Source organism: Cetorhinus maximus, chromosome 23 (assembly GCF_964194155.1).
Source record: "Cetorhinus maximus chromosome 23, sCetMax3.hap1.1, whole genome shotgun sequence".
Taxonomy (NCBI): Eukaryota; Metazoa; Chordata; class Chondrichthyes; order Lamniformes; family Cetorhinidae; genus Cetorhinus; species Cetorhinus maximus.
In genome coordinates this window covers 360348-374939 of record NC_135901.1, presented here as the reverse complement: position 1 = coordinate 374939, position 14592 = coordinate 360348, and the positions used below count along the sequence as shown (strand labels likewise).

The 14592-nt window shown below is 44.4% G+C and overlaps 1 protein-coding gene across 1 annotated transcript in view; it reads left to right on the top strand.

The window, feature by feature from the left end:
• The window catches only part of LOC144697691 (uncharacterized), a 50166-nt gene extending 36016 nt beyond the window's left edge, over positions 1 to 14150 (top strand). The window contains 3 exon segments of the mRNA XM_078569704.1: positions 6151 to 6278; positions 11106 to 11420; positions 11589 to 14150. Of these exon segments, the coding sequence (XP_078425830.1) occupies positions 6151 to 6278; positions 11106 to 11420; positions 11589 to 12246 (1101 nt within the window). The 3' untranslated portion in view covers positions 12247 to 14150.
• Positions 14151 to 14592: the final 442 nt, after the last annotated feature.

The window sequence follows — 14592 nt, the reverse complement described above, 5'->3', positions numbered from 1 at the left end:
ACACTCCCCTGCCCTTTCCCCAGAGCCCTGCAGACTTTACCTTTTAACTGGAGATCTAACTCACTTTGGAAAGTTGTTATTGAATCTGCTCCTATCCCCTTTCAGGCAGAACGTCTCAGGTCATAACTTATTGAATAAAAAATGGTTCCTGATTTTTGCCAATTATTTGATGTGATGTGTTTAATTGTTGGTTTCCTGTTAAAGACATTTCCTGAGTGGATTTAAGGGAACACGCTCGTGATATCTCAGAGAGACCAAACACACGACGCGCTGTATATTTGAAACAAAGCTGATTTATTTGATGTATTAAAATAGTAAACACCAGCCACATTACAGAAGATTGGTGAAAAAAGAGACATGACTAAGCTTTTTGTCTTGCACTCATCAGGACAATTCACAATGTTCAGCACCACTCGTGACTCCTCAGATACTGAAACAGTCCATGTCCAAATGCAGCAAGACCTGGACAATATCCAGGTTTTGGCTGACAAATGGCAAGTAACATTCACGCCACACAAGTGTCAGGCAATGACCATCTCCAAAAATAGAGAATCCAACCATCGCCCACCGCTGTATCCCCCACTATCAACATCCTGGGGGTTACCATCTGCTAATTAGTTTAAATCTAAGCCCTCTAGTCATTGATATCTCTGTTAACAGAAATAAGTCCTTCCTATCCACTCTATCTGTGCCCCTCATAATTTTATACACCTCAGTTAAATCTCCCCTCAGCCTCCTCTGTTCCAAAGAAAACAACCCCAACCTTATCGTTAAAATTCGCCATTCCTGTCAATATCCTCATAAATCTCCTCCGTACCCTCTCTGGTGTGAACACATCCTTCCTGTAATGCACTGACCAGAACTGTACTCAGTAGTCCAGCTGTGGTCCAACTAGTTGTTTATTCAGCTCTAGTATAACCTCCCTGATCATATAATAAAAACAGAAAACGCTGGAAATACTCAGCAGCTCTGGCAGCATCTATGGAGAGAGAGGAGTTTCAGGTCTGTGATCTTTCATCAACCGAAAATGCTAGAAATATTCCCTGTTCTTGTATTCTATGTCTCAGTTAATAACAGAAAGTATCCTGTCTGCCTTTTTAAACACCTTATCTACCTCGCCTGTCCCCTTCAGGGATCTGTGGACATGCACTCCAATGTCCCTCTGTTCACCTACACTTCTCACCATCATACCAGTAATATTCTTTCCCTTTGCCATGTTTGCCCTCCCCAAATGTATTTATTACCTCACACTTCTCGAGGATGATCTCCATTTGCTACTTTTCTGCCCACCTGATCATTCTATTGACACCTTCCGACAGTCTACAGCTTTCTTTCTCACTGTTAATGACAAGGTTGAAAATGTCTTAATCATGTCCCCATGTTAAAGTCTAAAGCAGTGATATATACCACAGAAGCATGGAATCCTGTGCTGAGCCATCCAGAACTCCACTGGAAACAGCCTTGTGGTCCCAAAACCACCTCTTGACCATTCCCCTTTGCCTCCCGCTGCTCCAGCTGATGACACTTCCTGCACTTGTGATTGTCCAGCACAGAGATGCATCCTGATTTTCCCACATGGAACTGGATGCGCACTCTACAGGAATTAGATGCCCTGCCATGCCTTTATTTATCTGATTATTAACTCATTTAAACAAAATAAGCTAATCATTAAAATAAATAAAGATTCATCAGCTACCCACCAATCAGCTTCTTCCATTGTGCTAAAGTCACCTTATTTTTTTAGAGGGAATTAACAAAAATGTTTTTCTTAACTCTTATCATCTAAACACCTCAGAGTTTAATTTACTGAAAAAATCAGACTTCTTCACTGTTTCAACCCATTGTTAGTTAGCTTTATCATTATCCCCTAGATTTGATTAATTGAATACTGACTGCAATTCTATGATAAATTATCAATTTGTCTTTAGTTTTAGGCTAATTGATTACTTTATAGTTGATTAATGCAGTGACCAAGGCCATACTCAGTACTCTAGCTGTGCTCTAACAAGTGTTTTACACAATTCTAACATAATCTCCCTGCTCTTATATTCTAGGCCTCAGGCAAGAAAGTGTCCCAAATGCCTTCCTGACCACCTGATCTACCTGTCCAGCCACATTCAGGGATCTGTGGATGTGCACTCCGAGGTCTCTCTGTTCCTCTGTAGTTCTCAGCGTCATCCCTTTTATTTTCATTCCCTTCTCTTGTTTGCCCTCCCCAATTTCATTATCACACACTGCTCCAGATTGATTTACATTTACCAATTTTCTGCTCTGGTCATCTGACCAGTCCATTGATGTTTTCCTGCAGTCCACAGCTTTCTTCCTCATTGTCAACCACACCAGCAATGTTGACATCATCTGCAATCTTCTTGCTCATTGCCCCTACATTTAAGTCTAAATCATTGATATAAACTACAAATTGTGGAACCCCACTGAAAACTGAAAACAGGCATCCAGACATGATTCAGTCCTGCATGTGAATAAATGTAGCAATTACATCAGAATCCAACCCCTGCTGTCGCATATGAACTTGCTGGTGTCTCAGCAGGTTGCTTGACTGAGCGAATCTCTTCCCACACACGGAGCAGGTGAACAGCCTCTCCCCAGTATGAACTCGCTGGTGTGTCAGCAGATTCTGTTTACTTTTAAATCTCTTCTCACAGTCAGAACGTTTAAAAGGTCTCTGATCAGTGTGAACAAGTTGATGTGTAGTGAGATGAGATGACTGAGTGAATCTTTTGCCACACTCAAGGCAAGTATATGGTCTCTCCCCAGTATGAACTCGCTGGTGTATCAGAAGGTCAGATGAATCAATGAATTCCTGTTCACATTCACTGCAGGTGAATGGCCTCTCCCCAGTGTGAACTCGATGGTGTCTCAGCAGGTGGGCTAACCGAGTGAATCCCTTCCCACAGATAGAGCAGATGAATGGCCTCTCCCCAGTGTGAGTGTGTTGGTGTTTCAGAAGATCCTTTCTGCTTTTAAATTTTTTCTCACAGTCAGGACAATTAAAAGGTCTCTGCTCGGTGTGAACAAATTGGTGTGTCAGAAGGTGGGATGAAGAAATGAATCTCTTCCCACACACGGAGCAGGTGAATGGCCTCTCGCCAGTGTGAATGTGTTCATGGTTCAGTAAATCCTTTTTACTTTTAAAGCTCTTCTCACAGTCAGAACATTTAAAAGGTCTCTTATCAGTGTGAACAAGTTGGTGTGTCAGGACGTGGGATGACTGAGTGAATCCTTTCCTACACACATTGCAGGTGAATGGCCTCTCCCCAGTGTGAGTGTGTTGGTGTGTCAGTAGATCCTTTCTGCTTATAAATCTCTTCTCACAGTCAGAACATTTAAACGGTCTCTCATCAGAGTGAGCACGATGGTGAGTCCGGAGGTTTGACAAAGCATTAAATCCCTTTCCACATTCAAGGCAGGTGAATGGCCTCTTGCCAGTATGAACATGCTGGTGTGTGTAGAGACTGGATGACTGAGTGAATCCCTTCCCACACACGGAGCAAGTGAACGGTCTCTCCCCAGTGTGACTGCGTCGATGAGTTTCCACCTCAGATGGGGAATTGAAACCCTTCCCACAGTCCCCACATTTCCATGGTTTCCCCATAGTGCGGGTGTCCTTGTGTCTCCCCAGGTTGGACGACCAGTTGAAGCCCAGCCCCACACCCACACACAACACGTGTACAGTCCCTTCCCGCTGTGAACAGTGTGATGTTTTTTCAGGCTGTGTAACTGGTTAAAGCTCTTTCCACAGTCAGTTCACTGGAAAACTCTCACTCGGGGTGTGTGTGTCTGTCTTCGTGCTTTTCCAGTCACACTGATGTTTGAAACATTTTCCCACAGATAGAACAGCCAAACATTTCTCCTTGCACATTCAAAGGCCAATGATATTCGGATCCTGATGAATCAAGTGACTCTGTCAGATCTTGATGTGATGTTTGGTTTGAATTTCCCATCTGCAAATCCAACCCTCCGAATACCCTGTAAATGAAGTTTAAATTGAAATACTCAAAATATGCAACAGACAAACAGGCCATTCTGTCCAACTGTTCTGCTAGTTTTATGCTTCTCCCCCCATTTCATGCAAATCATCTCAGCCTTTCAGCTTATCTTTCTAATCCCTTTTCTTCCATGTACTCATCTAGTCTCCTGTTGAAACTATCACAATTTTTCTCCCTCAATGGTTTCCTGTGAGTTCCATATTCTCACCACTCTCTGAGTGAAGACATTTCAAGTGGAAACATTGTCTCCATATCTACCCCGTCCAACCCATTGATCATTGTAAAGCCCTCTATCAGCTCCTCCCTCTCCCTTTTTCTAAAGAAAAAATGCCCCAACCCAAACCTTCCCAACACCTGTAATTTTTTTTTTGGTTTACAAAATTCATCAGTTGGCCCAGGATAGAAATTGAGAAGAGACACACATTTCTCTCGGTTTGAGTTTGCTGTGTGTAAATCCTCCTCTTCTAACCCCCTGTGAAAGGAGTTTCCAAAACCCATCCCTGTCAGTCCAGGATAGAAATTCACAACATTCTCCCCTCCTGCTCTGGGTTTGTCACCGGGACATTTCCTCTCGGCTCCGCTCTGTGCAAACGGAGAACCGGTAGCTTCTCATTTGGGGTTTGCAGTTTACACAACATGTTTCCGGAGCCTCTCCGTCCACCCGCCGGATCCATCGCTCTTTCCGCCCCCGCCATCCCCCCCTCTACCCATTGTGGATCCGGGAGAGAAGCGTCTGTCCCTGGTCATCTGACACTGCGCATGCTCCCAACACTGGGCAGCACTGCGCCTGCGCACTGCTCCTCTGTGGTAATGGACAGGGGACATTCTCCACCGCGGGGGATGCTGGGTAAAAATGCTGCCATAGAGAACCCCAATTATGAACAGGTTTTTCTTTGCTTTCACACTGGGGTCGGATGGCCAATAAATAAGATTAAATTCGTGCTGGTTTTCCTCAATTAACCCACATTTATCGATGTGATTATTGATTTTATCCCGAATCATTGCTTCTAGAATTTTCCCCACCACGGAGGTTAAACTGACTGGCCTGTAGTTATTGGGCTTATCTTTACTTTTTTTCAACAAAGTTATAACGTTTGCAATCCTCCAGTCCTCTGGAACCACCTCTGAGTCTAAGTGAAATTGGAAAATTATGGCCAGTGCCTCTGAAATTTCCACTCTCACTTCCCTCATTATCCATGGATGCAACTCATCCAGTCCTGGTGCATTATTAACTTTAAATATTGACTGTCTATCTAGTCTCTTCTTCCTATCAATTTTAAATACTTCTAGTGTTTTACTTACCTCCTCTTTCACCGTGGCCATATAGCATCTTCTTCCTTGGTAAAGACAGATACAAAATATTCTTACAAAAGCTCTCTGTGCCCAACCTGCCTTTTTTAGGAAATAAATTGATCATTACTTCTCTCTGCCAACCTAACTTTCTCTCTTTCTATATATCTGTCTTTCTCATTCTGCATCATTCTCCATTCTCCATCAATCCCACTCTTTACAGTCTTTGGAAAATATATTGTCCTTCAATAGAAACAGGAGGGTGTCATTCAACCCCTTGACGCTACTCTGAATTCACTAAGAGAATTGCTGATCTGCCTAGCAGCATCGTTCCCTTACTTCCATCATCCTCGCTCAACAAAAGCAGGAACAACCCTGGCAAAAAAACTCCCAGGAGGAGGTTGGGTGTGGGAGGCTCAATTCCACTTGAGCATTCGTTGACTGAACCTAAGTCCAACACCATAATCACTCGACCAACCTGCTGCATTGGAACCTTTTGCTGACCACTCACTCGGCCTTTCAGTGAACGAGACAGAACACATTCCAATGGTCACGATGAGTTTCTTTTTCTCAAATGTTCCTTCATTCTATTTTCATCAGTCTCCAATTTGAAATGACTGAAAAGTTCCTCTCAGTATTATAACTGAGAATGTGTCTATCTGCTCAGCATTAACTGAACACGGTAAGAGAGATGCTTTGGGATTATTTGAACTTGGTTTCAGCCCATGCACCCAGTGGTTCACTGAGGGCTCAGTGATACACGTGCTACTGACATATCACTTGTCTGTGATTACGGATATCCGGTAACATGATGGTTGTGAACTTAATGTTGTTTATCATGTTTTGCTTCAAGATTCAAACATCCACCTTCAAGTTTGACATGTGGGGAATCTTCTCTGTTGCAGAGAGCTCGCTGACTTTCCAGAGACTCATCAGAGGTTTCAATGATGATGATGATGGCGATCATTACTATTATTTCATGTCAACATAACCAAGACAAAGTGGATAGTGGAGGGGATCCTCTTATGACAGATGATGAGGAAAGTAATGCCACACCATCTTGCACCTTAAAATCGTAGACCTCATGTGTGCCGGCATCGTCAGAATGTCATTAAACTTTCACAATGTCACAATAGAATGTCATTCCCACTCGGTCTGTAACAGTGGAACCATCCCTCCTGTGAGCAGGCTCGGGGTCAGAGAGTCATAGAATTATACAGCACAGAAAAAGGCCCTTCGGCCCATTGCGTCCATGCTGGCCATCAAGCACCTATCTATTCTAATCCTATTTCCAGCACTTGGCCCGCAGCCCTGTATGTAATGGCGTTTTAAGTACTCACCAAAATACTTCTTAAATGTTGTCAGGGTTCCTGCCTCTACCACCCCCTCAGGCAGTGTGTTGCAGATCCCAACCATCCCCTGTGTGAAAATATTTATCCTCAAATCCCCTCTAAAGATCCTGCCCCTTACCTTAAATCTCCGCCCCCTGGTTATTGACACCTCCGCTGAGGGGAAAAGTTTCTTCTTATCTACCCTATCTATGCCCCTCATAATTTTGTACACCTCTATCAGGTCCCCACTCAGCCTTCTCTGCTCTAAGGAAAACAGCCCTAGCCGATCCAGTCTCCCTTTATAGCTGAAACACTCTAGCCTAGGCAACATCCTGGTGAATCTCCTCTGCACCCTCTCCAGTGCAATCACATCCTTTCTATAGTGTGGCGCCCAGAATTGCACAGATTACTCCAGATGTGGCCCAACTAGTGTTTTATACAGCTCCAACATAACCCCCCTGCTCTTATATTCTATGCCTCGACTAAAAAAGGCAAGTATCCCTGAGGTATACCACTCATCACAGCCTTCCAATCACAAAAACAACTTTGGACCATCACCCTCTGCCTCCTGCCACTAAGCCAATTTTGGATCCAATTTGCCAAATTGCAGAGCTCGAAATCGGACTAAATTAACCACATTAACTATGTGGGGGCTGCAGCCGACCGACGCTGCAGTGTACTGCTGCTCCCTGAGGCTCACAGTGACAGAAAACAGTGAAACTCTCATACAGAACTTCCCCCACTCTGGATGCCTGGGCCCCAGCTGCTGAAGCGTGATATAGGGGCGGTCAGATGCTGACACGGTGCTGAGTCACGCCCTTGTGAGCTGACACACATGGAGACGGAGCCAGGAAGCAGCCCCTTGTGTGAAGGACTCACAACAGACTGATTATTTGACACTGGGAAGTGTTCTTGAGTGTCAGCAATCTCTGTCTCGGTGTGTATCTGAACATTGAACCCTGGTTTTAAAGGGAGAAGTGTTTGATCAGAGGCTGGAAGGAAGGTTTAACCTGTACATTGATTGTCTGATGGGTCATTCTGTCCGATTGGATTCTACAGTTTGTTTTCTCAGCTGCTCCTGGAGACAGTTGGGTGACAGTTTAAGCCGAGTTTCTATCTGACACCCAACAGACAGGAGCTCCCAGCCACAGTCCAAAGGCAGTTTGTGTACAGGGGTGAGACAGTTTTCCATCACTGTGAGTCTCAGTGAGAGTGCAGTGTGAATACGCTGGTGTCTCAGCAGGTCATTGCTTTTTGTAAAGGTATTCTCACATTCAGAATATTGGAACAGAGTGAACACATTGGTGTTCAGTATATTGGGAGGATTCAGAGAGAAGCCGGAAGCGGCGGATAGTGAGAGTGGAGAATGTTCATTGTTTAACTGGCGCCGCATTCGGGATTTGTAAACCCCGCCCCCCCCGCCCGGGGTTTATTAACCCGCTCCCGACAGTGACCTCCCACCTGTCAGCTCACAATGCCCGGCTGATTGACAGCAGCGACAGGCCAATAGCAGGAGGGGGCGTGTCCGCGGCTGCTGTTGGTTCTCGAGCCAATCGGAGTGATGGAGGGGCGGGGCTAGGCTGCGACTGTAGCATGCGCAGAACTGGAATCGGAGCTGGAAGAAGGCGGTCGGGTTAAGATCACAAAGGGTGAGAAATGAAGCCGACGGCTGGAGATTGTGAACGGGGGGAGCCTGGAAACCGCGCGCGAGCTCAGAGGGCGGGTGGAGATTATGAACCGGGGGGAGCCTGGAAACCGCGCGCGAGCTCAGAGGGCGGGTGGAGATTATGAACCGGGGGGAGCCTGGAAACCGCACGCGAGCTCGGAGGACGGGGAGACAGTGGCCTAGTGGTAATGTCACTGGGCTAGAAACCCAGAGACCCTGTTCTGAGGATATGGATTCAATTCAGCGAATAAATCTGGAATATAAACCTCGTCTCGGAAATAGTGACCATAAAACTATCATGGGTTGTTTTAAAACCTCATCTGGTTCACCAGCGCCCCTTCAGGGAAGGAAATCTGCCAACCTACATGTGACTCCAGACCCACAGTGAAGTGGTTCACTCTGAAACCGTCCAGCAAGCCACTCAGTTCCAGGGCTATTAGGAATGGGCAATGCCCACAACCCATCATAGAATTAAAAAAAACATGGTGGCTGTGGGACTGGAAACCCTGGTAAGAGGCCTGGTTTATGCAGGCAACTGCCTGTCACCATCTTGGGAGGGGAAGGTGGGGGGTGGGGGTGTAAATGGGTGGCCATATTGGTGAGGGAATTGTCATTTGTGGGAGAGAATTCCAAACTTTTGTTTTTGTGTCAACAATTGTTACCCCATTTCAATCTGAAAGACCTGGCTACAATTTTTAGACTATGCCCCTAGTCCACAACTCCCCAGTTAACAGAAATAATTTCTCTCTATCTTGGATAAATTCCTGGAAACACAATCCGAGTTTCAGTCATCTCTCCTAATAAATTAATTTCAGGTATCACTGTGACTGGAAAAGCATCTGGATACACAAAGCCCTGGTCAGACGACATCTGGAGAACGGTGTTCAGTTCTGGGCAGGAAGGATACATTTTCCTTGGAGGGAGTGCAGCACAGACTTACCTGAACGATACCTGGACTCCAAGTGTTAAATTGTGAGGCGAGATGACACAAAGTTGGGTTGTATTCACTGGAATTTAGAAGATTAAGGGGTGATTTGATCAAAGTTGTCAAAATATTAATTGGAACTGAGTGGATAGATAGAGAGAAACAATTTCCACCAGTTGGGGAATCTGGGACTGTTCAATGTCATTAATACCTTTGGTTAACAAAGATTGTTCAATGTCAGATTTAACATCAACATTGATCTTGCATCAACCAGGGATGAGAACTGAACATCCAGGGGTATTCAGTGTTTAGGAAGGTCAGACAAAAAGGAAAAGGTGGTGGAATTGCATTGCTGGTTAAAGAGGATATCAACGCAATAGTGGGCATAATGTAAACATGAGAGCTGAACCTTTCAGAAGTGAAGTTAGCAAACACCTCTGCACACAAAGGTAGGTAGAAGTGAGGAACTCTGTTCCACAAACTGCAGTTGATGCAAGATCAATGTTAATGTTAAATCTGACATTGAACAATCTTTGTTAACCAAAGGTATTAATGGATGTGGAGCAAAGGCAAGTGTATAGAGTTAGATCACAGATCAGCCACGTTTTCATTTCATGTTGGAACAGGCACGAGGGACTAAATAGCCATCCCCTAGAATCATAGAAACTTACGGCACAGAAAGGCCATTCAACCCTTTGTGCTTCTGCTGTCTCTTTGAAAGAGCAGTCATGTTTAGACCCACACACATGCATTCTGTTTGTAATCAGTAAGTTCCTCATTCTCAAGTCCCTGTCAACTTCCTTTTAAAATTCCCTGTAGAATCAGGTTCCAGCACCTTTTCAGGTCAAGAGTTCCTGATCCTGACAACTCCCTGTTGGTGCAGAAACTGCTGAACTCGATGTTGAGTTCTGGAAGGTTGTAAAGTGTTGAATCGAAAGATGAGCTGCTTTTCCTCAAGCTCCCATTGAGCTTCATTGGAACAGATCAGGGGGCCAAGGACAGAGAGGTCAGAGTGGGAGTGGAGCAGAGAATTAAAATGACAAGTGACCAGAAGCTCAGGGTCAAGCTCACAGACTGAACAGAGGTTGTTCCACAAAGTGATCACCCAATCTGTGTTTGATGTTCCCAACGTAGAGCAGACCATATGGTGAGCACTGAATAAAGAAACTAAATGGAAAAAATTACAAGTAAATTACTGTTTGTTGTAGGCTGAAGAAAGATGCTTCATTTGAAGAGTAAGGGTTACAAAGTAAAACAAGGCAATTTCCAGAATATTAAATCACCAGTCCGGTTACAGAGATTATTAACATCAGCAGAAACAAACCCACACTATCAGAATGAACATGGTTCAGTCCTGGATGTGATGAACAGCAGAATCCAACCCCCGGAGTCATTGCTGAACTCGCTGGTGTGTCAGCTGGATGGATGATGGATTAAACCCCTTCTCACATGTGGAGCAGGTGTCTGGCCTCTCCCCAGTGTGAACTCTATGCTGTGCGTCTTAAAGCCGATGGTTTTCTCCATGCACCAGCTGCTCTTGTCTTTCCAGGTGGTGGGGGCCATGGGTTTGGAATTTCCAAATTCTGGTTGAATTGCAGATCTATGAAATCCGTCTCCTTTTCCCCTCCTCCACCTCTCACTCTCTCTTCTCCCGTAGAGGCCAGAATCTTGTGTAGGTCCAGACTGGGAGGCAGGTTCCCTTCCCTTAAGGACATTAGTGAACCAGTTTGGTTTTTATGACAATCTGGTAGCTTCCACGGTCACATTTTCCACGTGCTGGTCCCACAAATTACCAGATTGATTCACCTCAGTGTCACAGCCTGTCCTTGTGTTTTTGTCGGTTCTGTTTCACAGTTCCTTGTTTATGTTTTAAATTCATTTTGTAGAGTATTAGAAGGATTTTCAGTTTGGAAAGTCAAACCACTATCACATCAAAATCAGCCAGAGTCACTTGATTCATCAGGACCTGAATATTATCATCCTTTGAACATGGAAGCAAAAAGCACCGTTCACACCAGGGATAAACCGTGGAAATGTGGGGACTGTGGGAAGGGATTCAGATCCCCGTCTGATCTGGAAACTCATCGACGCAGTCACACCGGGGAGAGGCCATTTAGCTGCTCCGTGTGTGGGAAGGGATTCATTCAGTTAGTCTGCCTTCAGAGACACCAGCGACTTCACACTGGGGAGAGGCCGTTCACGTGCTCCGTGTGTGGAAAAGGATTCACTCTCTCATCCCACCTGCTGAAACACCAGCAAGTCCACGCTGAAAAGAGAGAGTTTAAATGCCCTGACTGTGAAAAGAGCTTTAAAAACCCACATGGACTGAGGGAGCACCAGCGCATTCACACCGGGTATGCACCGTTCAGCTGCTCACAGTGTGGGAAGAGGTTCAGGACATCGCCCCACCTTCTGACACATCAACGGGTTCACACTGACGAGAGACCTTTTAAATGTCCAGACTGTGGAAAGTGCTTCAAAGGTTCTGGGGATCTGCAATATCATCAACGCATTCACACTGATGAGAGACCGTTCAGGTGCTCTCACTGTGCAACTGGGTTCAGACGATCATCTGAACTTACTGTACATGAACGAGTTCACACTGGGGAAAGGCCGTTCACCTGCTCCAAATGTGGGAAGGGATTCACCCAGTCATCCAACCTGCTGACACACCAGCTAGTTCACACTGGGGAGAGGCCCTTCACCTGCTCTGAATGTGGAAAGGGATTCACACGACCATCCCACTTGCTCACACACCAGCGAGTTCACACCGGGGAGAGGCCATTCACCTGTTCCGTGTGTGGGAAGGGATTTAATCGATCATCCAACCTGCTGAGACACCAGCGAGTTCACACTGGGGAGAGACCCTTCACCTGTCCCGTGTGTGGGAAGGGATTTACTCATTCATCCAACCTGCTGACTCACCAGCAAGTTCACACTGGGGAGAGGCCCTTCACCTGCTCCGTCTGTGGGAAGAGGTTTAATCGATCTTCTAACCTGCTGACACACCAGCGAATTCACACGTGACTGCACTGTTCAAATTCTGCTGCTGTTAATCAGATTCAGGAGTGAACTTTGTTAATTATGATATTGGGCAAGTGTTGTTGCTAACCACAGTATCCGGGCTGGAGTTGACAGAATTGTAAAGTGCCTTTCACCATCTCAGGACATCTCTGTGCGCAGTAAACCTCCACAACAGCAATGTGATCGTGACCAGAGATGACCTGTTTTTAGTCAGATTGGTTGAGGGTGAAATATTGCCCTCACCAGGGAGTGCGCCCCTGCTCTCCTTAAAAATAGCAGCCATGGGATCTTTCACATCCGCCTGAGAGAGCAGACGGGACCCTCAGTTTGACATCCTCACATCTCCTTATGTGGCTCAGGGTCATCACTCCTGTGAAGCCCCTTGGGATGTTTCTCATTGCGTGAAAGTAGCTTTATAAATGTGAGATGAATGCGACATCACAGACATAGATGTGTTGGGTAAAACTGAACCAGGCGCTGCCTGCAGCTGAGAGCCGAACACACGGGAACCGTCAACAACAATTGGAATGCTGCAGTTTTTATAATACCATATAAATAATATAAGGAACAGCAAAGAATGACTAAAATATTAATAAAGAAGGAGAAATTAGACTGCAAGAGAAAGCTAGCTAGAAATATAAAAACAGGTGGAGTTTCGACAAGTATTTAAAAAGGAAAAGAATCAGTAAAGTGAGCATTGGTCCTCGAGAGACTGAGTCTGGGGAATTAATAATGGAAAATAAGGAAATGGCGGACAAACACAACAGATTTTTGCGCCTGTCTTCACTGCAAAGAATACAAATAACATGCCAGAAATGATTGTGAATCAGGAGGTGAAAGGGAGAGAGGAACTTAAAACAATTACAGGGAACTTATAACAGGCACCAGGGAAAGTGTACCGAGAAAATTATTAGAACTAAAAACTGACAAGACCCCTGGTCCTGATGGACTTCATCCTAAGGTCTTAAAAGAAGTGGCTATGAAGTAGTAGATGCATTGGTTTTAATTTTCCAAAATTCCCTAGATTCTGGAAAGATCTCATCAGATTGGAAAATAATGAATGTGACTCTTCTATTCAAGGAGGGAGACAGAAAGCAGGAAACTACAGGCCAGTTAGTTTAACATCTGTCATTGGGAAAATCCTAGAATCTATTATTCAGGAGGTTCTAATGGGCACTTAAAAAGTCTCAATGTAATCAGGCAGTGTCAACATGGTTTTGTGAAACAGAAATCATGCCTGACTGATTTATTAGTGTTCTTTGGGGAAGTAACAAGCAACAAGGTAAGGGGAACCTGTGGATGTGCTGTACTTCGATTTCCAGAAGGCATTTGACAAAGTGCCACATCAAAGGTTACGGCACAAAATCAGAGCTCATGGTGTAAAGGGCATTACAATTAATTTATGGGGTACAACTCATTTGACCTGATGTTCCCAATTGTATATTATCTAATAAATCATTTGGTTCACACTAGACTCAATCATCGGAGAAGACTGAATACTTCAGATGGTAAATTTAAAAGATTTATTAACAATTAAAAGGTAGAAAGGTAACAAGTTAAAAAATTAGAAAACTAAGTTTCAATTAACAGTAAAAGGAAAAAGCTTAACAACTAAGCAGACTTCTTATACCTTCCTCGGGTGATCAAGCTGAAGGTGTGAAGTGATACTAACCCTCTGCTCGGCCGTCGACAGTCGATCTTTCAGAATCCCGTCTCACACACTCAGTGCGTGGATAACATGCCAGCAAAATGGCTTCTCCACACCTTCATTTGATCCCCTTAACTCATATTTTCTTATCTCAAATTAGCCTAACTGTCAAACAATAATTAACTGTCTGCTTATTTATAATTTGTTTCTCACATATGTGAGCATCTTTCCACACAGTAATAAAATGGGGCTACTCCCTATGTTTCAGTATCTAATTTTTAATAATTCTTGAATAATGCCTTATTCTTTACCCATCTTTATGTTACTCCCCAAGGACATAAAGACTTCGACTTAGCACAACTCATCTTTCTAGATTGGTCTGTGAAAGATCATTTTACAATGCACTGTCTTATAATGTACATTTAGTACATTTAAAATTATGTGTAAGCATTACAGACTTTCTGTCCCAGGTTATATGTCCAGTCTTTACCAATACATCTATTGATTAATTGCTTATCCTTCAACTGTCTCACAGTTGAGTCTCACTACTTTGTTCAATCATTCCTGGCCGGTTTCCATTCATGCAGTAACTGGTTTATATTACTATCACAGAATCACAGTGCAGAAGAGGCCCTTCGGCCCATCATGTCTGCACCGACACATGAGAAACACCTGACCTACCTACCTAATCCCATTTACCA